Genomic DNA, 21,714 nt, shown 5'->3' on the forward strand with positions numbered 1-21,714 from the left:
TTCCGTGGCGGGTTATTTACGACTTTCTGGTTCAGAGGTCATCGTCGCGCTTAAAAGTGTCATTTCCCATTTTTGGTTAGCAGCCGAATCGAGGCGAGTCCTGCGCATTTTTGGCTTGTGCTTTATTTCTTTTTGTTTTACCTCGAAGCGTTTACCATCAAAATGCAACAGTAAAAATCCAAAAAGTTGCAGCGAACAAAGGGAAGGGGCGGGGGGTATTACCAACTTTTTGTCGCAGCAAAGATGCAAGAAGCAACAACAATAAAAGAACTTAAACTGGGTTACAACAAGCCGGGCTAAATGAAAATGCTGTTTGCAGAAAGTTGCAGCCAACAAAAATATATAAAAACTGCACATGAAAAGGAAACGGAGGGGAAACAACAACCAAAATTTGCATGCGGCAAGAAAGTGCTAAAACAACTCGTATTTTTTCACTCTCTTTATGCTTTATATATCCTATAAATTAATGAAAAGGGGTATACTGATGCGTGTTTAGCATGCAAGATATTTTCATTAGGACAACAAAGCAAATCAATAAATACGAATCGATTGTATTTTATTATTAGTTTACAGGGTATCTGCTTATGCAGCACTCTCTATTTTATATATGGGTCACTGCTGACTAAAACACGCCTTCTTCCTTTTCTTCTTCCTCTTGAACTTTTTGTTTCGCTGTATTTGTTTTTGACAGTTGCCCGGCATAAATAATAACTTTCAAATACAATTTGTGTCGATTTGTGTGTGTTTGCTTTTAAAAGCTCGAGTGACAAACAGCACCAAAAACACAAGCACACATACACAAGCACACATATGTGTGATATGGGCAGCCACTTAACAGAAAATTTGCCCTCTCTCTCTCTTTCTTCCATTCCCACTCCCTCGCAGTCGGCGTCGCTGTCGCCGTCTCACTGTCATAAATCATCAACACAACGCGCCACTTAAGTGCGTCCTGAAACTGTTTGCGCTTTTACTTTACACACACACACACACACATACATCTCTCTCTTTCTCACGAGTGCCACGCCCCCATCGATGACAAGCTGACCATGCACACGCCCACAATTTGGAAGCAGCAGGCGCCTGTCAACGGCAGCCAAGCCATGGATATCTGAAGAGGGCGGGAGAAGTAATACAAAAGTTGGATAATAAAGCTAAATAGACAAAATGAAAAGGGCTAACAATAAACCAGAATTCAAAAAATTTATATATAAAAAAACTGTTCAAGTATAGTATAAATGTAAATGTGTAGATAGAAACATGATTTGACAATGGGCAGCATTCATCGTGATGGATGCTCACCAATTGCAAATGCCGTTATAAATGTCCTACAAAACAAAAAAAAACGGAAAAGAATCGAGAGGGGAGTGGCGAGGAGCAAGTGGAGAGTGAAGAGAGACTGGCATCAATAGAAATTGCTGGCCTGCAGTTGAGCGTCTTTTTTGTTGTAACAATTGACTGCAAATGACAGCAGCAACAATGGGGTGAAAAGCAATCACAAACTCTTCAATTTGGAGCTATTATTAAAAGTACTTCGCTTTTACACAAAATATGAAAAATAGTCAAGATCGAACTCCTAACTTAAATTTTAGCAAAAAGTTTCGCTTTTCGAGAGCAGAATTCCAGTGCAATTTGTCTATGAAATGAAACGGTAAAAGCGCTGGCAATTAAAATATTCACGCATACTCACTCATTCATTTACACACGTAGAAACGAAATGCAGCTCAATTAGGAGTGGAAGAGAGCAGGGAATATGAAGTTGAGCTCAAGCTTTTACTGCTACCTTTACTACAACATTGTATTACAGTTACAGTTACTTGTCATGTTTCAAATTATAGAAATAGTTCAGTCACAGTTACTACTTAAAGAAGCGCAAGATCAATAGATAAAGCTTAGCGCTGATAAGATAGCTTTGATAGTAGAGTTGCTTTTCATATTACACATTATAAAAATAATTCCGTCGCATATGTGCTTCAAAAGTTCTCAACAGCAAGTGACCACTGTAATCAGTTACTTAAGCCCGTGGAAGATAAATACATAAGACGCAAGGCAGAGGAGCTTTGTAGTTACAGTTATATGCAATTATGGTTTCTCTTTCTTATTCACTCACCTTTGCTAATGCCCGTGGCCTTGTCACGGAGAACATTTATGGAATGAACCGGTCCATATTCCTCGAACATTTCGCGCAGCTGGGCCTCATCCATTGACTTGGGCACTTGGCCGACAAACATTTTGATGTTATCGGGATCGGGCTCCTTTTCGCCGTAGGTGACGACAGCCGAGTCGGAGTCGAGGCGAAAGCACGAATCATCGTCCATGCTGCTGCTGCCGACAACGTTGCGATTGGCGCTGCACGAATTATTATTATTATTAAGCAAATTGGCCGACATTATGTTGTTGTTGGCGCCGCTGCTGTTGCCAAAAGGAATGCCGGTGAGCGAATTGTTGCTGCCAACGAGACTCGAACTGGTGTTGTTGTTGTTGTTGAGCAGCGATGAATTGTTGTTGTTGTTGTTGTTGCTGTGGATGGGACTATTTGGCAGGCTGTTTGTGGCGCTGCTGCTCTTATCGCTCATACCAAATGCACTGCAAAGAGAGAATAGAGAGAATTAGTAAAAGCTTGAACAGAAAAAATTCTGTACAACATGAGCATATTCAAAATGGAGCTAAAGCTCATTAGCAAACAGTTATTTGCATTTTATTTTTTTAGAGCATGCGTAAAAGTACAAAATGGAGCTCAAGCTTATTATCATTAACAGTTATATATATACATATATATATATATATTATTGCAGACTCACTCCATATAGAGATCGGTGCTTTTCTCGGAGAAATCAAAAATCATGCGGCGATTGCCCATAAACGAAGTGCGACTGCTAAACATATTGATTTATTAACGTTTTTTCTATTGTTTATTATTTTTCAACACTTTCGATTCGATTTAACAACTAAAGCAAAAATGGACGCACACCGCACAATTAATTGTCGAATTGTAAAAATAAAGGCAATCTAAAAAGTATATATCTTATATATATTTTCCATGTAAGACACTGCAACACGGCGAACTACAAATGGGCACTAATTAAAATTTGGGCACATAAATTTTGCACGCACGCGCAGCTTGACTCAAAGCACTTCCTTCATTGGCAATCGTCGAAGAACAAATGAACGAGCCCAAATCAAATTTGAGCACTGATTGCGATAAGGAGGAGAGTGCAAGTTAAGCTTTTACATTGAGCAATCACTGCGCAGGTGCAGCGGCTGCTGCTGCAAAGAACTTTTTACGTGCACTCTCTTCTGCTTCTTGTTGGGAGAGTGAGCTTCGTTGTGTAAGCTGAGCTCAAAATTTAACGGTTGTTTGTTAGTCTATTTTCGCTGTACTGCGAAGAATTCTCTCTTTTACTTTGGATTACGATTTTCAATATTCATTTATATTATTCCATTTTATACATGCAAATTTGAAGCTTTCTATTTTTTTTTTGCGCCAACAAACGAAATCCAACTCGCTATTAACAAGTCGGCCAGTTATCCAGTTCTTGACACTATTACGGCATAGGCACAGTGGGACGCATCACTTTATAAATTTATTTTGTAATTCAATTTAAACTTGTCAAATTTTGAAAATTATAAATTTAAATATACATATACAATCAAGATTTAAAATTTAATTTATAAGCAATCAATTTAGAATTCACGTTACAAGTTTTCATATATTAAGCACTTTAGTTGACCCAATTAGCGCATAGACTATTTACAGGAGCAAATGGCCATTAGCTAAATGATATTTGCGGTTTGTCCAGCCTGAAAATCGCTAAGCAAACAAAGCAAAGCAAAGTTCACTCAACCCAAAATGACGAAGAGGATATGGGGGAGGGAAGCAGGTTAAGCGCATTAAACGCTTAGCAAAAGTGACACCTATTTTAATGCGCATAATGAGAGAAAAGAGAGAGAGGGAGATAGTGTGGGGGTCAATCAGCGACAAGCATAAAGCATATCAAGTTACACATGTAATTAAAACTAAACAACAGGATTTACACTCCCTACCCCACCACTCTCTTACTCCCACTCAGTCTCTCACGCACACATATACACACACACACACACACACAGCTGCAATTTTCTGCTCATTTCATTTGACTTCTAATTTCTTTGGCAAGTTTGCAAATTCCTGGACTTAATCGTTTGCTGCTCCTCCTTCTTCTACATTTACTTCTTCTTCTTCTACTTGTGCTTTGTTGCATTTTGTAATTTGAACTTTTCGCTTTGTTGTTTTGTGTTTATGCACACAACAAACTTTAAAGCTCTTTGACTTTCACGTACTCTGTTTAACCCTCTCGTAGCTTTTGCACTTCTTTGTGCTATTTTGTTTCACTTTTGGGCAGTCATTGTGCTTATTGTTCTCTTACATTCTTCACATCATGAGCATCGCCGACCGTTTGACACAATTATTGCATTTCCTTTGCACTCATTTACTTTGCACATGTTTTGCTTTTTCGAACCCTAATCTAAAACATGCAATTGTGACAATTTTATCAAAAACTTTGCTAGCCTTCAAACTTTTTGTTTGCTCTCCTTTTTTTTTGCCATGCAACTACAACAACAACATCCACAACTGTTGAAAAGCTTCTTGTGCATTTCTATCAAAGTTCAAACTGCAATTCATCTTCATCATCATCAGGCGCAATGAGAGAGACAGAGATGCAGATAGAGAGAAAATGAGATCAACATGAAAAAGTTTAGTTCGAATATCAACTTAACAAGACTATTGCATTTATATCCAATACTCGTTTACAGTTACATCTGCAAATACCCTGTAAGCAGCGCTTCGCAGTGGGGAGTATTGGATTTCGGTTAGTCTTCGACAGTGTTTGACTAAATTTAAACATTTCCTTTTATTTATTATTCAAAATGGTTAAACCTGGTAAATTCTACTAGCCAGTTGCAACTGCAAAATTTGATACTTTATCTAGAATTTTTGTCTTAATTTAAATAATTTATACACACAGAACAACAAAATCGCATTTATCTTCATTTGTCTATGCAGCAAAAAGTTAAGCCAAAAAAATAAGTAGGAAAAAAATGTATAAATTTTAACCCAAAGCTGTCAACAATTTACCGTTTAAATTATCCTGGGAGCAACTTGAAAGAAGAAGAAACTTGGCATCCAACTCGGATTTGGGTCTTGTTCCGTTTCCCTCTCCCTCTCCCTCTCTCTCTTGCACTTTCACAAGCCGGACGTATGAAAACATACTAATTTGCTTGATTACTCTCGAGAATTTTAAGAGAGAAAGAGACGAGGAGAAGTTGGCAACAAATTTTGAAATCTATTAAAAAAGTTTCAAGTTGAAGGAAATGAGAATATTGCTATTGGCCAGAGAAATCACTTGTCACTCTGCACCGCTTCCACCCCCTCCCCGCGCTCCATCACTCTCTCTTTGACAGATGCAGCACAAAAGTCAAACTGCCAGAAAAGGTATTAGAAAAAAAGGAGTAGGTTGTAAAAGTAGTAGCAAAATTTGTTGAACAACTTTTTTTTTATCTACTTTTTGTTGTTTGCTGTAAAGCGGCAAGTAAAAATGAAGGTAAATTTGAAGCGTCTGCTTCACAAATCAAGTGCAAAAGTCTACAGTCTAAAAAGAGAAAAAAATACAAGTAGTCAAGTTGTAGTTTTTTCAACTACTCAAAAAAGAACTTGATTCTTGTGATTTTGTTTTGTTTTTGATGTTCGCCTTGCTGCTCTGTTTGCTCTTTATTGCTGCAACGAATGCTTCATAATATCAATTTGCCAGAGCTGAGAAGAGAAGAAGGCGAAGAAGGGGAGAAAATACTGTAAATCAGTGTGGAAAAGCTTTAAGCTTGCTTTTTGGTTAGTTTAAAAGAGGTTAAAGGTGTCCGACAGCAGATTAAAGCATTAAGCTTCAAGAAGAGAATCGAGATCGTAGCTGAACACTGGGCTGGAAGTTAAGAGAGTAATTTAAGAGTGATAGATGCACAAGGAAGAAAGCTATAAAATTGTGTTGATTTGCTCTGTTTGAAAGAGTAAATATTTATTTAGCCCAATTACACCATAGCCAAAAAATGGAACTAATAGCTGCTGCTCTTATATTATTCACTGCTTGGCTCAAAGTGTTTATTAATTTTTGAACGTTGAAGCAATTTATAATCCCTCATACTAAGTGCTAGCCAATAATTTATACATTTTGCCCAATTAGCCAACGTTTAGCTGAAATTGTACTCTTTCCACCAGACTCTAAAACTCTCTTCTCCTCTCTATCTTTGCTGACGGAGGAGCTTTCGGTAAGCCGCTTAAACTTTGGCCCTAACCAACACTAAGACACAGCCACGATGACTTTGATCTCAAGGACCTTTTAATGCTCAGCTTTCCGCCTCACCCCTCACCCTTGTCAACTTTGTTGTTTTTGCTGTTGTTGTAAGGACAACCTTTGCCTATAAATTACTCAGCAGAAACATTTCGCCATGCTTATCAAAGATAATTTTAAGCCGCATTTAAAATGATTTCTTTGCCTTTCTTTTTCAACACTGCAGCAACAACTTTTTGTGTTGAGCAATGCGAATTTTTTCTTTTTTTTTTTCAATCCCCTTTATGCAATGGGTATGATGAATCAGTGCCAATTTCTGTGACAGAGGGAAAGGTTTTTAAATAATTGAATTAATTATGAATTCAGAATCTACAAATTTATTATATGTAAATTGTAACATAAATTCAACAAGTTTTTACTATTACAAAACAGAAGTTTAAGAGTTGTGCCTCAGTTTATTTATAATTTAAATAAATACATTGTAGATTATATTGTTGTATACATTTGTTAGATCGCCTGCTTATTACAGCGTATTTGATAGTCGATCAACTCGATCAACTCCAGCGCTGCTTTTGCTTTCTCTTCTATTTTATACAATATTCCCAGCCAAAATTTACGCTGACTGTGCGTTGTCTGGCAACGCTGCCAGCCAAGCAAAAAAGTGCAAGTTGGCAATGCTGCACGAAGAGAATGAGAGGGAGAAATGGATTGATGGAGAAGCTGTGGCTGTTGGGGGTGGGGCGAATAAGCTCAACGGGAAAAGGGCGCCAGCAATGTTGACAGTCGGTGAACCCCTCTCCAAAAAGAGACGCTGCTTTGCTCCAGCGCTGCGCTTTTTGTCAATGCTAAGCTGCGCTGCGCTGCGTCGACGTCCACGGCGAATGAGCAGCAAAAGGGATAGGCAAGTGGAGTAGAAGAGTGGAGCAGCAGCTTGGACTTTTGTGCAAATATTTGACATGAACACAAAAATGGACTCGGAGAGCAGCAGCTCATTTTTGGCTGGCCAACGTCAAAGAGACAGAGCAACAAGGGAGCTGAAGAGAGAGAGAGAGACGATTTCTAGAAGAAGGTGTGGGAGGGGAGGGAAGCTTTTACAGTCTGGGACTCGTGTGTAATTAAGCAAAAATGTAAAATTGTTTTTGCTGTTGTTGCTGTTGTTGTTGTTGGTGTGTTAATAATTGCTTGTAAATAGATCAAAGTTGGCATTTGTTTGGCTTTTGGAAAGAAGCGGCAGAGGAGAGAGTGGAGTGGAGTGGAGTGGGGGGATGGGGTTAAGAGAGTATGGAGAATAAAGAGAAAATTGAAAGTCTGAGCGCTTTAGTTGGATTATGTTGACTAATTAGTGGTGCTTTGACATGCTCCATTGCATGAATGCCCTTCCACCAGCAGCGAGGGTAGTTTAATAGTAGTTCACAGTTATTTGTCTGGGTGTGTGTGTGGCAGGAAAAGGAGAGTTGCCCCTCCTTGGACTATTATCTCTGTCCGGCATTATTAATTATTGGCTTGGGACTGCTGGCCTTAAGGGGTCAACAAAAAAGGGTTTCAAGCCAAAGGACATGTCAATCTGTATTAAATTAAGTTGGGGATTTCAAGTCTAGGAAGCCCATAATATGAAAAAAAAAAAAATGAAAAGAAATTGAAAAGCCAAATGAAAGCTGGATTAACCCTCTACTGCCCAGATGTCCTTCTTGTAGTACGCAAATTAATTTTGGGTTCGATGTTTATTATAAGTAATAATCGGCTATAAAAAATATTAATAACTTTTTTTGCAACCCAGTAAAAAAATTACAATTCAGCAACATTAAAAAGATAAAAAACTCGCAAACAAACAGATAAGTCACAAAGGAGCAAAGCGGCCAGAGAAATACTTATATGTATTACAATAAAATGAGTAAAATGCAAATAATTTGAATGCAAAAAATAAATGCGGCCAAAAGGACAAGCGACCGCAATGAAATGAATGAAAATACAAATTCAGAGTTGACTTTTATTTTGTATACCCTGAATCGCATTAAAATTGGGCAAAAAGGGTATAATGGTTTAGGCAGAAGGAAGCAGCTCCGACCTCATAAAGTATATATATATATATATATTCTTGATCAGGGTCAATCGCCGAGTCGATATATGTGCGTCTGTATGAACACGCAGATCTCAGAGACTATTAGAGCTAGAGACTTCAAATTTGGAATATAGGTTCTAGTCTACCCGGCGCAGATCAAGTTTGCTTTATTTTATCGATACCTGCCTCCGTTTATCGAATATCGATCAATTTAAATTTCCGATAGCAATAAATGCCACAATTTTAAAGGCAGAATATTCTAATTCATAAAGAATATACATCTGCATATTATTGATCAACTGCTCAAATTTCATCAAGATCGGATAAGAAGCACCCAAGTTATAGTCGAAAATATATTAACACTTATATAAAGCTTTTTCTGCGTGCATCAATATGCGAGCGCATGTGTGAGAGAGAGATGGCATGATAATCAACGCGAGCGTCAAAATGCTTTTGTGTGTATGCTGCAGAGTCCCGTTATCCCGTTATGTATGTACGAGTATGTATGAATATTCACGTGTTTGTCGGCAGAGGGCGCTTGCGGGCCTGTTCAGTGCATTTAGTGCAGAACTTTTGCAGGGAAATTTTCGAATAAATCTAGAATATATTTAACAACTGGGTGCAGGGTATATCGCAGTCCAGCTCACTCGGCAACAGCACTTTTACTTGTTTTTTGCATAAGGCACATGTGAATCACCCTTTTACACACTCTCCCTCTCCCTCCCTCTTTCTCCTTTTCTCTCGGTGCAGATAGAGTTGGCAGAGTCCTGCAAAAAGTAACGGAATTTCGCATATAACGGCGCGCAGTGACTGCGCCTGAAAAATGCCAAAAACGCAGCCGGGTCCTGCTGAACCCAGCGACAAAAAAAAAAAAACATAAAAATAAAATAAAAAGTGACACCTACAAAAAAGCAAGGAAAGTAAGCAATTTATTTTTTGAGATGCGGCAACACTGGCATACCCTTAATATGACAGGATATATGAGCATATGATTAGAGATTATTCCTTAATTTTAAATATTCACTTGGATTTCAACTTATTTATCAATAATTTATATATATTTTGATTTGTTTCAATTTTAATTTTAAGGAAAGATATCAGAATGATCTAGGAAAATATATAAAATGAATTTGAATTAGAAGATACAAAAGGATGATGAAGAAGAAAAGATAATATGAAAATGAAGATCAGAAATATAGCAAAGCTAGAAACAATTTTATAATTCCAACAACTATTAATATAAAAAAAAATATAATGAAAACAAAGAACTTATGAAAAAAATAAATATGAAAAGACTTAAACAATGAATTGTTTAAAAAATACAGAAATATTATATGTAATGGGATTATAAAGAAAAAAAAAAAAAAAATAAATATAGTAGAAAGTAGTAAACAAAAATTTCAGAAAATCCCTTTACATAACTTTTATAACAGATTTTACAACTAAAAAACAATTTTTCGATCCCTTGTCTTTCTAAATCTGCAAAAAGAAAACTGATGGCAATCATAATATTCCCCAGTACAAAAGGGTATTACCAAAAAAAAAAGCAAAAAAAAAATGAGAGGGAAAAAGTTTGCCAAAAAACAAAAGAAAAATAAAAAATTCGCTTAAACTTCTTTGGCTGGCTAAAGAATTTATTGATTCATTTTGAAAAGCCAACGACAAGGACGAGGACAATGACAACGTTGGACCCCAGGACGCGACTCGGGAGCACTTTCAGCTCAACGAGGAGGGTAAGAATTGGGGATGGGGGAGGGGCAGGGATACGGGAGCAAAGGAAAATGATTTGCATGGCTGCCGCTTTGCGGAGCCCCCCAAAAGTAAAGCCTGCGTGTATCCAGTGTGTGTAAAATTGAATCAAATGGTTTTCACATATCCTACAAATATGCATATGTATATATATATATATATATAGATATATATATGTATATAAAGATATATATATATATTTTGATTAATGCATAAGAAAAACGAGGAAAATTATAAATGAAAATTCCAGTGCGACTCGTTGAAATTGTCGCCACTTTTGCGCAAATTGTTGTTTGCCGGGCGAAATGGAAACAATTGAAACCGTAGCAGAGTTGCCACCCCGTGCGCAGAGTAACCTTTACCATTCGCTGCAACTGCAGCAGACAGTTTGTAATATGAAGCTTCGAGCAACAATTGGTGGCAGCCACAATCAACTCTGACTCAGGCGTTGCCATGTTGACTTTAATATTTTAATGAATGGCAACTTGATATTTTTTTGGGGGTCCTTGCGAAAATTGTATTTTGACAACACTTATGTAAATCTGTTAAGGGAACTTATTAAGCAAGAATAATAAGATTAAATCAAACTTAATAAAATAATTTCAGCAATTTACAAAAAAATATAAACTGCATTTAAATTTGGAAAGCAGATTTTCGCTTGAAATTCATTTGACCATTTAAAAGCAGACCTTTTTGAAAATGGTTTCAACTCTAACATAAAACTGAATTTCTGATTAGGAAATCTTCATTTTATTAAAACCTTAAAAAGCGATTTTGGAGATGGATCAAATTGTTGCACAGCCAAAAGTTAGCCAAAACTTGTCAAAAACCTTTTTTTAGTCATACTTTGAACTGTAGATTAATCCTACATTTAAAGTTAATAACGGGATTCTGAGTGGATTGCCTTGTAGAACTTATGTGCCACAAAAAAGTGTTTGGATGGATCAAAACTATCTACATCCACAGCTTTATCTAGCTTTATCTTATAAACCAGATTTTACCTCTAGAATTATACTGCATTTTGTTTAAAACTACATTTAGAGTTGAAAACTCGATTCAGGTTCGATTCCAAATACTAACTTTGAAAAACTTTCGAAACTGCTTGTATATATTACGCAACTCTAAGTCAAGTTCACACTTAAGGACAACATTTGGGCATGCTAAATATGTCAAAACTTAAGTTATGTTTGCCGACTTTTTAAGCTGCCTTTTGAAAGTTGGTTAAAAGCCTCTTAGAGGCACTCGTGGCAACTCTAGGCATGTCTAGACACAATTACCACACACACACACACACACACACACACCAAGCCATTGTGGATGGCATTTTTAAGCACATTACGCGAGTGCCACACCCACAACAGACCCCAACCCCCACAGCAACTTGCAACTCACAACTCCAATTTCTGGGTCGCTTGGGGCCCATTACCAAAAATGGTGACAACACTGGTAAGAAGCAAAACGGAGAAGATGAAGCATTATAAATTCAGTTTAAATTGTGTGTGTGTGTGTGTGTGGGTGTGTGTTGTTGTGGCATGCGGGAGACATTTGTATAATTTGTTGTGTCGACTACATTTTTATGATTTTGTCAACTCGGCAAACACGAAACGAGCTGCGAAAGGATAACAAACAAACAGGCAAAGAACAAAACAACAACCCACAAAGGCGACCAACGATAATCATTATAATGGGCATTTGCCAACGACGCCCCAGGGACACACTCCTCCCCCTTCCCCTATCCTACCCTTGCCACTCCTCAGAAAAAGAAAAAACCCTTGGAGAACCCGTTTCAGTATCTAATTGTCCAAGACAAACAGCAACAAAAAAAAGGCGGCTCGTCGAGAGTCAAGAAAGACACTGCTTGTGGCAGGTGCAATGCTGCCTGCGGCAAGTATTTGATATCGATAAGGTGAAGTAGCAAGCAGCCATCAATTTATTGAAAAAACAATCTACGTGGGTTGCCACCCAGCGGCACATATCAAAGGACAGCATCTTTTAATAGGCTGTGCACATTTTTGGCTTATTGAAAAATCTGTTATTGATGGCGAAATATAACAATACTGTTATAATGTTATTGAAGAAAAGTAACACAATTTATTGGTTGGCTAGGATTAATTTGTGTGATGTAAGTAAATTAAACCCAAGTGAAATAAAGCATTTTATATTGTTTGCAGATCAAAGTGAAGTAAGTAAATAATTTTGTTTTCGAGTGTTTGTTTGCTGCATCCAAATATTGTCGCAAAGCTTGTCAACAACAAATGTTCTAATTGAGTTGCCTACGCCAAAGACAGAGGGAGAGAGAGAGAGACAGGCGATAAATAATGATGCAGAGTGAGTGCCCATCATGTAACAACTCGCACATTTACAGTTATATATTTTTATAACGGCGCCCCGCTGTGAGAGAAGAAATCACGCACGCACACTTATGCAAACACACGCACACACACAAACAAAAAAAAGTTGAAGACATCAAAGCTCAACGCTCAACTGTCTAACTCGCTGTCCCCCCTCTCTCTCTCTCACTGTCTCTCACTCTGCTGCACACAAGTAACGGCGACAGATTTTTGGACATTTTTTTTGTGCCTAAAAATGACGCCCACGCATGTCACGTGTTTAATTATTTACGTGACTTGGCTGCGCTCACTTTTTTCTCGCTCTCCCTCTCTCTTCCACTGCGCGCTTGTTGTGTGTTTGACATGCGAATTTTGTCTAAATATTTATTGCCAGTTTGGCTGCCTGTGTGTGTGTGTATGTGTGTGTGTTTGTGTGTGACTTTTACGACGCGTCGCTTTCTTTACGCTCAAAGCACAAAACTACGCGACGAGGCTGCCAACTTGTCTAAATACATCTCCCTTTAGAATGCTTTTCTTTCTTTTCTATTTATATTTTTACTTTTTTTTTTTTTCTGTGTGCTGGCAGGCAACCAGGCGTTAAGACAACGTTTCTTACGTTTCTTACGTGTCTTTTGAGCTGGCAACAATTTGTGTTTTTTATTCGTTGGTTTGTTGCACTTCTGACAACATTGGATTGCTTCTGTGGCCTACATTTGTGCGACGTGTTGCAAAACGTTGACAAATACAACAGTCTAAATAGCTGACAGTGGCTCACAAAACTGGATAATGCAACATAAGGAGCAGAGCAGCAGAAGTATTTACATTCAGAAACATGCCACAGATAATATTCAAGTGTTGTTTATATCACTGGCAAATTTATATAAAATTTCGAATTTAAAGTTGATTGGAAATTCTGTGTGGTTTACTTTGAAGTATTCAGTTCTTCTAAGTTTTTTCTCCTCTTTTTTATCTTGCAAATTTTTGTGTTATAAAAATTTCGTGTAATTTATTTTTGTCAACGTTAAATAAAATAAAAATAATATATGCAAATAAATATCATAATTTTATATATTATTTTAAGCCAACCATACGCATAATTATCTAGCCATAATAGCCTTGCTCAATATTTGTTTTAAGTATTTGTTTAAGCTAGTTACAAAGTACACAACAAGTTTAATCCCTAAAAAAAATATTCAAAATATGGTTTATGTATATTATTTTTTTATTTACTCAATAAATGTGCACAGGCCCAGCTAATTAATTTAATTTTTTTTTGTTTTGTTTGTTTGCCTGGTGTTCACTCAATTAATGAAATTTGATCAAGTCGGTTTGCTCCCAATGCCAACCCCAAGCCACCCTCATAATAACCCGCCCTCTCTCTCTCCCTCCCTCTCTCTCTCTCTCTCTGTCACTCTGCATTTCCGGCACATTGTGTTTTGTCTGTTTACGCATGTTAATCAGGCGTGTTGGCAACCCTGCTGAAAAAGGCAAGGACTCAGACAAATTTGTTTGTATTTTTGTTGGTCTTATTTAACCCCAACAATTCACACACATGTGTAAATGAATCTGTGTGTATGTGTATGTGTTGTGTGTGTGTTTGTTTGAGTGTCTCGTGTGTAAGCCTAAAAGCTGCTTAAATTTTTAATGACTGCTTGTGTTTTTAATTGTGTGCGTGGCAAATTTCTGCATAAGTCTATCTTTCTCGCTCGCTCTCTCTCTCTCCCTCTCTATCTCCCTTATTCTTTCACTCTTTCTCCTTACTCATTATATATACATATATATGTCTGTCTGTGTCTGTGTTTACGTTTGCGGATTTTGTGTCTGCTTTAAGCGGTCCACGTTTTGTGGCAAGAATAATTTTAATTGTGCCTTTGCGTAACTTTTGCAACTTTCTTGACGGGGGGAAAGGGGAAATGGGAAAGGAGAAGGGTATGCCTTACATTTCGTAAGCCTGTACGTTTATAATTAATCATTGATCGGCATAATTAGTAAGCAAATTTCTAATCAATTCCAAGAAATGAGCAACCGATGCAAGAGTATTAAATGCTTTGTGAGCGTAAAATTATATCGGGATTAATGCCTGAAGTGCTTAAAATGCTCAGGAATACAGAAAAAAGTAAGGGGGTAAGAGGTACAACCATGTCAGGCATGACTATGACTAGATACCCATCAAAAAAACAGTGAATAACAATCATGTTTAGTGAATTTGCTTTGGAAATCATGGTAATCAATAAAGTTGTACTTTAAATTTAAGAAATCAACCGATTTTGAATATGAAACATATAGATAATAGTTGTCAGATTAGATAAATATATAAATAAGAAACTTCTTTATTGAAATCAAAATAGAATGGCCATCTTAGACACACCGAAGATAGAATGGCCATCTTAGACACACCGAAGATGAAATACTTTTGCAGACTGAATGCAAACTGCCGACTTTAAATATCAACATAAATGAAAAACAATCGACCGATTGTTCCTATGAAAACTATATGTTATAGTAGTCCGATATTGATGATTTTCTGCTCAAAGGCGAAGACCATATTAATTCTCATAGCTGATGAATTTGAGTTGGATATCTTGGCAAATGACAGAGTTTTACATACAAGAACTGAGTGCAGCAAAAGTATGCATATATTCCGAGTTTCATCCAGAGATAGCTTTAAAGACGGACATATCTATATCGAATCGGTTGGCTGATCAAGAATATATATATTTTATGAAGACGTCATCATCAATGCGCTACAAACTAATTTTTTATATTATTATGAACTTATAAATAATATTTTTTTAATTTTCGCTTCGCTCATTGACAACTGCAGATCCAGACTGACACACACAAAAACCCAGCCACATCTACACACTGACACACACACACACACGCACACACACACACACACAGAGCGAGTTTATTGCTTGGACATGTCAAATGCATATGAAAATTGTAATATCAAATATTTCAACATGCCGCAAAGGGCCTCTTCTCCACTCCACGCCACTGCTACCCCTGCCACTTCTGGCCTTTGGCATTTCCCTTTTGCGTCTGTCACTCAATCTATTTACACGCCTTTTTTAATTACGAAAAAATATTGTTGATGCATAGCACAATTTATTGTTTTATTCTTTTGGTTTGCATAAAAAATACACACTCCAAATGGAAGTTATGAAAAATTCAATGCAAAAAACTGAGCGCGAGAAGCACGATTTAAAATATGCAGCGCTTTATGACACGCAGGCGGTGTCGCCTCCAACTCTGCCCCCCAACCACCCAGCCCGTCGCCTCCTCCTCATCGTGTGGCGCTGCATCCTGTGGCATTATGGTGGCTCAAATGCGATTGACATGCGAAAGCATCGAACGACGCAAAAACACCAAAAACAATTTACCATTTAACATTTACCATTTACCATTCAACCTCCACAACGAAACTACAATCAACAGATAAATTGTTTGCCGCCTTTTTTATTTTGGTAGGATTTTGGTTTGTTTTTATTGCCCAAAGTCAATGCGAGTGGCCAAAAAGGGTATTATAAACTTGGCCATGGATTTCACAACAGCAGAAAGAAGCAATTGCGAACCCATTAGGAATATATATTTTAGGCCAAGTCGATCTCAAATTTGGAATATAAATTCTCGTACATCTTTAAGCAGATCGAGTTTATTTAATTTTATCGATAACGATACAAATCGATTTCTAAACAATCGATTTATAAATAATATAAGCAGACATATTGTTGATCAACAAAATCAAAGACTTTGTTGAGCTAAAAGTATTTTCAGCAGCAATTTAACAGCTGGCTGCAGGGTATCTCATAGTCGAGCTCTCTCTCAGCGGCAGAGCATTGCTGCTTTTTTTTTATTTATTCAATTGTTTGCTAATGCATAAAGAAATGACCCATATTTATGTATTTGTATTAAATATGCATATTTGTATTTTACGTTTGCTTAACTCGTTTGCCAAAGTGAAAACCTCTTTGCATGAATAAAACAAACTTGTTATTTGCCTTGACACACACACACACACACACACACACATGCAGACACACACACACACACATACAGACACACACACACCTGAATAAATACACACATTTATTGTGTATGCCTTTGTGGAATACTTTTGCTCACTTTTACATGCGATTTATCAAATTTAATATGGCCACAATTCTAGCTGACAATCTACGGGGCGACAGTTCAATTTCGTTGTATCAATTTGACTGCCTATATACCCTGTAATCGTCAATTGAATAGAGCAGGGTATGATAAACATAATAGATAATTGTTTAATATGCATAACAGCTATTAAAGAAAACCAATATCGATTTATTAACGTCTTCTTATCTTCCATTGTTTATTAAGCTCTCTACTCCCTACATTCTCTACTGATAACATATTTAAGGGGTATCTTTTGCTCAGGCACTCACTTCAGTTTTGGCCATTCTTTAACTATGTTGTACACATATTTTTATTACAATATTACGTATACGCCGCTTGGGCTGTAGGCAATGAAAATGATGGCAAAAAGCTGGCAACAAGGTGAGCGATAAAAGCTTTCCCACAATATCTGAATCTCACTCTTTGTGTGTATTAGTGTGTGTGTGTGTGTGTGTGTGTGGGTGTGTGGGTGACACACTTATTGATGTAATAACATGTACATTAAATATTTATTGTATTGGCAGACGACATGGCACTTTCTTTTTTATATATATATATACGTAAGCTGGAGGGGCATCAGAGGGGGGAGAATTGGTTTTGGACTGCCAAGTGGCTGCCTGATTGGAAAGAGGCAGGAAAATAGGGAGGTTTGTTCTCCAAATGTGCCACAGTGTGTGTGTGTAGCCGAAAGTGTGTCACCAAGACAACAATTTCCTTGGAGTTGTCTACGACTCTGCGTGTCTGTACTCTCTGTGTGTGTGTGTGGAGTTCCCAGAAAGAATGTGGCAAGTAGAGTTGTGAGTGCTAAATATGAGAAGCGGAATATTGCACAGCTGAAAATAGAGACTAAAATAAAGCGAAACTTTGAGTAGATCAAATCAAATAAAGCATCAGTCGAAAACTTATTTGAATGTGAAATATAAATTTAAATAGAATGGGAAAGATGGAGTCAATGAGACAGACAGTGAGAAAGAGACTCGAATACGGAAGACAGAGATAGAGAGACAGAGAGTGAAATAGATATATTGACAGATAGAGAGAGAGAGATAAATATATAGACAGAGAGAGAGAGAGAGAGAGATATGTGGACAGAGATAGAGAGAGCAACACATAGTTGCAGAAATAGAAAGATTGAGCGAGAATCAAAGCGAGAAAAAGAGGTTTAGAGAGAGAGAGAGAGAGAGAGAGAGAGAGAGAGAGAAAGACATAGAGTGACAAGGATAGAATGTGTCTGAGAAAGAGACACTAAAAGAGAGAATCAGAGATACACACATTGCTTACACGCTTGGTTTGCAAGCCAAAAAAATCTCAAGAGTTACCACAAATCGTCGATAAGAATGTTGTAGTCGCAAGAGGTCTAAAAAGGAATACCCTGTTTACAGGTTACTGCCTACAAGTCTTCAATAGAAACTGCTCTCGCTTGTTGCAATAAATATAAGAATATATCTAAGCCATATTTACAGATGATGGCAAATTATGGACACTTTCGTTTCGAAAGATATCAGTTTAAAATGTTGCTTGGAAAATGATTTGTGATTGATATGCACGAATAGGTTGGCACTTATAGATAAAATGAAATCAACTCGATCTGCTAAGAGACTTAATATTCCAAGTCTCTGAAGTGACAAAGATAGACTCCTTTATACAGACGAACAGAGGTGCTTGACTTGATGTCGAGCAGGCGTTTATACTATATTCCCCTCGTAGATGCTTACTTTAGCTAAAAATATACTTTTACCCAACTTCTTTTTACGCTTTTTACACATTTTGAATGAGTTCGGCGTATAATAAACATAATTTCTCTGTCAAAAGTGGGCACAACTCACATCAATGAAAACTTTATCCCATTTTCATTGTGTTGCATTCTCAAGTTGCTTTGATTTACAACTGTTTCCGCTTAATTATATATGTGAAAATGGTTTTTGTTGAACTTACCTACAAATTGGATGAGTGCACATATGAAAAGAGAAGGAAAATAATGGAAAATGCATTAGCATTATGCGAATTTAAATACAATTTCATAACAATAAGCAAAGCGCAACTGAAAACAAATGTGTAATTAATTATTAACGAAGGGGTAAAAGTTAGATTAAAGAGGCTAAAAATGCAGTTTTTGTTTTGCGGATTCAAAAAATGCACAACACGAATAATTTCTGTGTAATTAAAATGGTCAACGAGCAGCAAAGCAAACTGGTAAACTTTGGCAGCAACAACAATGAGAGACACCCCTTGCCACCCCCCTGCTGCTGCTCCCTTAATGTGCTATAACCGCAAATAAAATGGCTGGGAAATTGCAGTAGCTAAGTTGGAGTGGGGAGGGGGGAGGGGAGTGAGGGTTTCCCAGCTGAGGTGAGTTACAAGTGAAATTATGTGCTTGTATTTGGTTGTGTAGACGCCGCCATTTAAACGCCTCTTAACCCAAAACAACTGCACAACTTTTTCCACAGGCAGCGTGAAATGTTTTATTTGTGGCTGCTGCTTTTGTTGCAGCTCGTTTTGACTTTGTTTAAACAACATTTGTTTGTTGCTGTTCCCGTTGCCTGTTGCTAGTTGCCAGTTTCTCTTGCCGTGTTTGCCTTGTGAATATGCGAGTATTTGCCTTAACGCCGTCGCCTGTCGAATTATATTTTATAAGCCTTGCCAAAGAAATTTGCCAAAAGTGTCGGCGACTAATAGATACTCAGCAAATGCTATGCTCCACTAAGAGATGCTCAGTAAACGTTATTCCACTGTTAATATATGTATTATTTGATCTATCTAGAATTGAAATTTGCAGAAAATCGATTATAATTACAAGTTATAAAAGATTGTTTAAATCTTTTAAGAATACGAGTTCTTTAAAAGACAGGTCAAAGATTATCTAGATTAAAGCAGTATTCAAATTATGAAATTCAATCAAATATGAAGTCTTCTCTAATTCACAGACTTGCCATGAAAATAAGTTAGTTAAGCTATCGATAAAGAGATTAGGAATGCTCTTAAGTTGAGACTAATAAGTTAAGATACAAAATAATGACAACTCTTAAATCTCAATCAAAAAGTGTTCTAATTATTAACAGGTACATAAAGTATCAAGATTTCGCTATAGTTTATAAATTGGTTTAAAGATTTTTGGATATTCATTTGTGTTAACTGCTTTTCTTAAAGTAAATTCCCGAATTGCAGTTTCTCAACTGAATTTCAAGCAGTAAAATTTGCCGTTGAATACCAAAGCGTAAATGTTTGTAAAAGGTTTCGTAAGCCAGTCAGTAAGCAGTGCCAGAACGCATATACCCTGTCATTAAGCGGCCTTTGCTGGGTATTTGCAAACTTTGCCAGCAGACATTTTTTATGCGCTCTCGCCTAAAAGCGTGCTACAAAATGCGCTCCAGACGCGACTAGCTTGTGTGTGTGTGTGTATTGTATGAGTGAGTGTGTGTGTGTGTGTGTGCTGTGTGTGTGTGTGTGACTCCATGCTTCTATGCGGTTTTGGTCACAGGTGCCACTTATGTGCCACAATGACAACAACAACAACAATAACGACAACAACGGCAAAGGTTGCGCTTTTTGCGGCAACAGCCGCAGTCGCCGCAGCAGCAGCAGCAGCAGCAGTCGCCGCTTATTATAACGGTGCCCCCAACGCTTTTTATTACAGCCAGCCAGCCAGCAGCAAATGAAAACTTTTTTATACTTGTGCGCCGCGAGACGGGTACCAAGGATTCGAAGGATTCAAGCGCCAGACGGCGGCGCTTTTAAGCATCTTAAAAAAAAAAAGCAACTGCGACAAGCAGTGAAAGAGAGGGAGAGAGAAAGAGGGGAGGGGAGGTGTTGTGCGGTCTTTGTCTGCCGCTGGCTAAAGTTCTTCTCGCAGGCGCTTTAATAATTCATCTGGCACTATTTATGTGACAGGTGATAGCAGCAGAAGGTCCTCGGCCCGCCGGACAGTCCGGCATTTCTCGGTATTGTTTTTTTGTCTAGACAAGGCGAGTTAAACTGAATAATTGCTGCATAGCCTTTGCCTGTATGTTTTTGAGGTCCTTTTGCGGCACAAGATAGCCTTGGGAAAGACACAGCTTGAAGGGGATGAAGTGCCAGAGATATATGCAAATAAGAATCGTTACGGCTCTGAATGTTGACCCTTATTATTATTCTTATTATTATTGAAAATACGCATAAAATTTCTCACAATTCAATTTTAATGGATAAAAGGTTTTGTGGAAGTTTGCGCCCAGATTTATAACACAATGTTTGGCCTGTGTTGCAAGTGCTTTTTTCGCTAGACTTTCAACTTTTCAAAGACTTTCAACTTTGTGGACAAAACAAAATGAGTTTTCACTTTGAATTTATTTTTCATTCTACAGATTTAATCTGCATTCAGAATTGATGTACTTCTGCTCAGAAAATGACTTCAGTTATGACAAAGTTGGGACAGTTTGTGGTCTTCAAGAGGGCATTTCTAGCAAGAATCATAGAATTTTCCATTTCAAAATGATTTTTATGCTACTTTTTTATTATCCAATAAAACACTTTTATGAAATTCTTAAAAATTTCCCTTATAAGACTTCAAGCTGCCTTAGCATGAATTGTTTTGTTTCGAATTATTCCACAACTTCATAATTTGTGTGCTAGAATTGTGCAAATTTCTGTTCAAAATAGCTGACAACAATTTTGAAGATATTAAAAGGAAAAGTTTTACGCAGCTAAGCAAATATTGATGACTGATGGATTTGCTATCAATGAAGAAATCTGGCTTTAATGACTCTTCTTAATGCATTTTTTGGGGCCATGCGCTGCCTAAGATATAGATATATATATTTATGAGCATGAACCTTCTCCCTACTCATCTGTCCCTGTGTTTTGCTGCATATCTCCTCCATCAGCTTTAAACGCGTTACTTGCAGAAAACGTTGGCATTTCGCATTTCGCATTGAATATGCAGAGAGCTTCGCAGCGCGAACTAACCCAATCAAGTGCTCATTAATTTTGCCAGCCATAAAGTCCTGCTGCTGCTCTCCACGCGCGAGGACCTCGAAAACTTGATGAAGCACCGCAAAAATGTTGCTCATATGCAAATTGAAGGCACTGCCCCGAAGATAAAAAGCTGCCTGTCTGCTCAGCTCACCTC

General features: G+C 37.5%; 1 protein-coding gene across 4 annotated transcripts in view; it reads right to left on the reverse strand.

The window, feature by feature from the left end:
• Nucleotides 1-21,714, reverse strand: part of LOC6562533 (CUGBP Elav-like family member 2) — a 95,658-nt gene that overhangs the window by 50,584 nt on the left and 23,360 nt on the right. For 2 of the 4 annotated variants that reach the window (XR_004365063.2, XM_032735688.2), the window contains exon 2: nucleotides 2,108-2,583. Coding sequence is in view for 2 of the 4 variants with exons in the window: in XM_032735688.2 (XP_032591579.1) it covers nucleotides 2,108-2,583 (476 nt within the window). In the remaining 2 variants the exon portion in view is untranslated. Of the gene's footprint in view, nucleotides 1-2,107; nucleotides 2,584-2,798; nucleotides 3,165-21,714 lie in introns of those variants that run through there. The other 2 variants (XR_006246566.1, XM_032735689.1) reach the window with 2 other exon arrangements.

The sequence above is a fragment of the Drosophila grimshawi genome, unplaced genomic scaffold (assembly GCF_018153295.1).
Source record: "Drosophila grimshawi isolate 15287-2541.00 unplaced genomic scaffold, ASM1815329v1 contig_1377, whole genome shotgun sequence".
Taxonomy (NCBI): Eukaryota; Metazoa; Arthropoda; class Insecta; order Diptera; family Drosophilidae; genus Drosophila; species Drosophila grimshawi.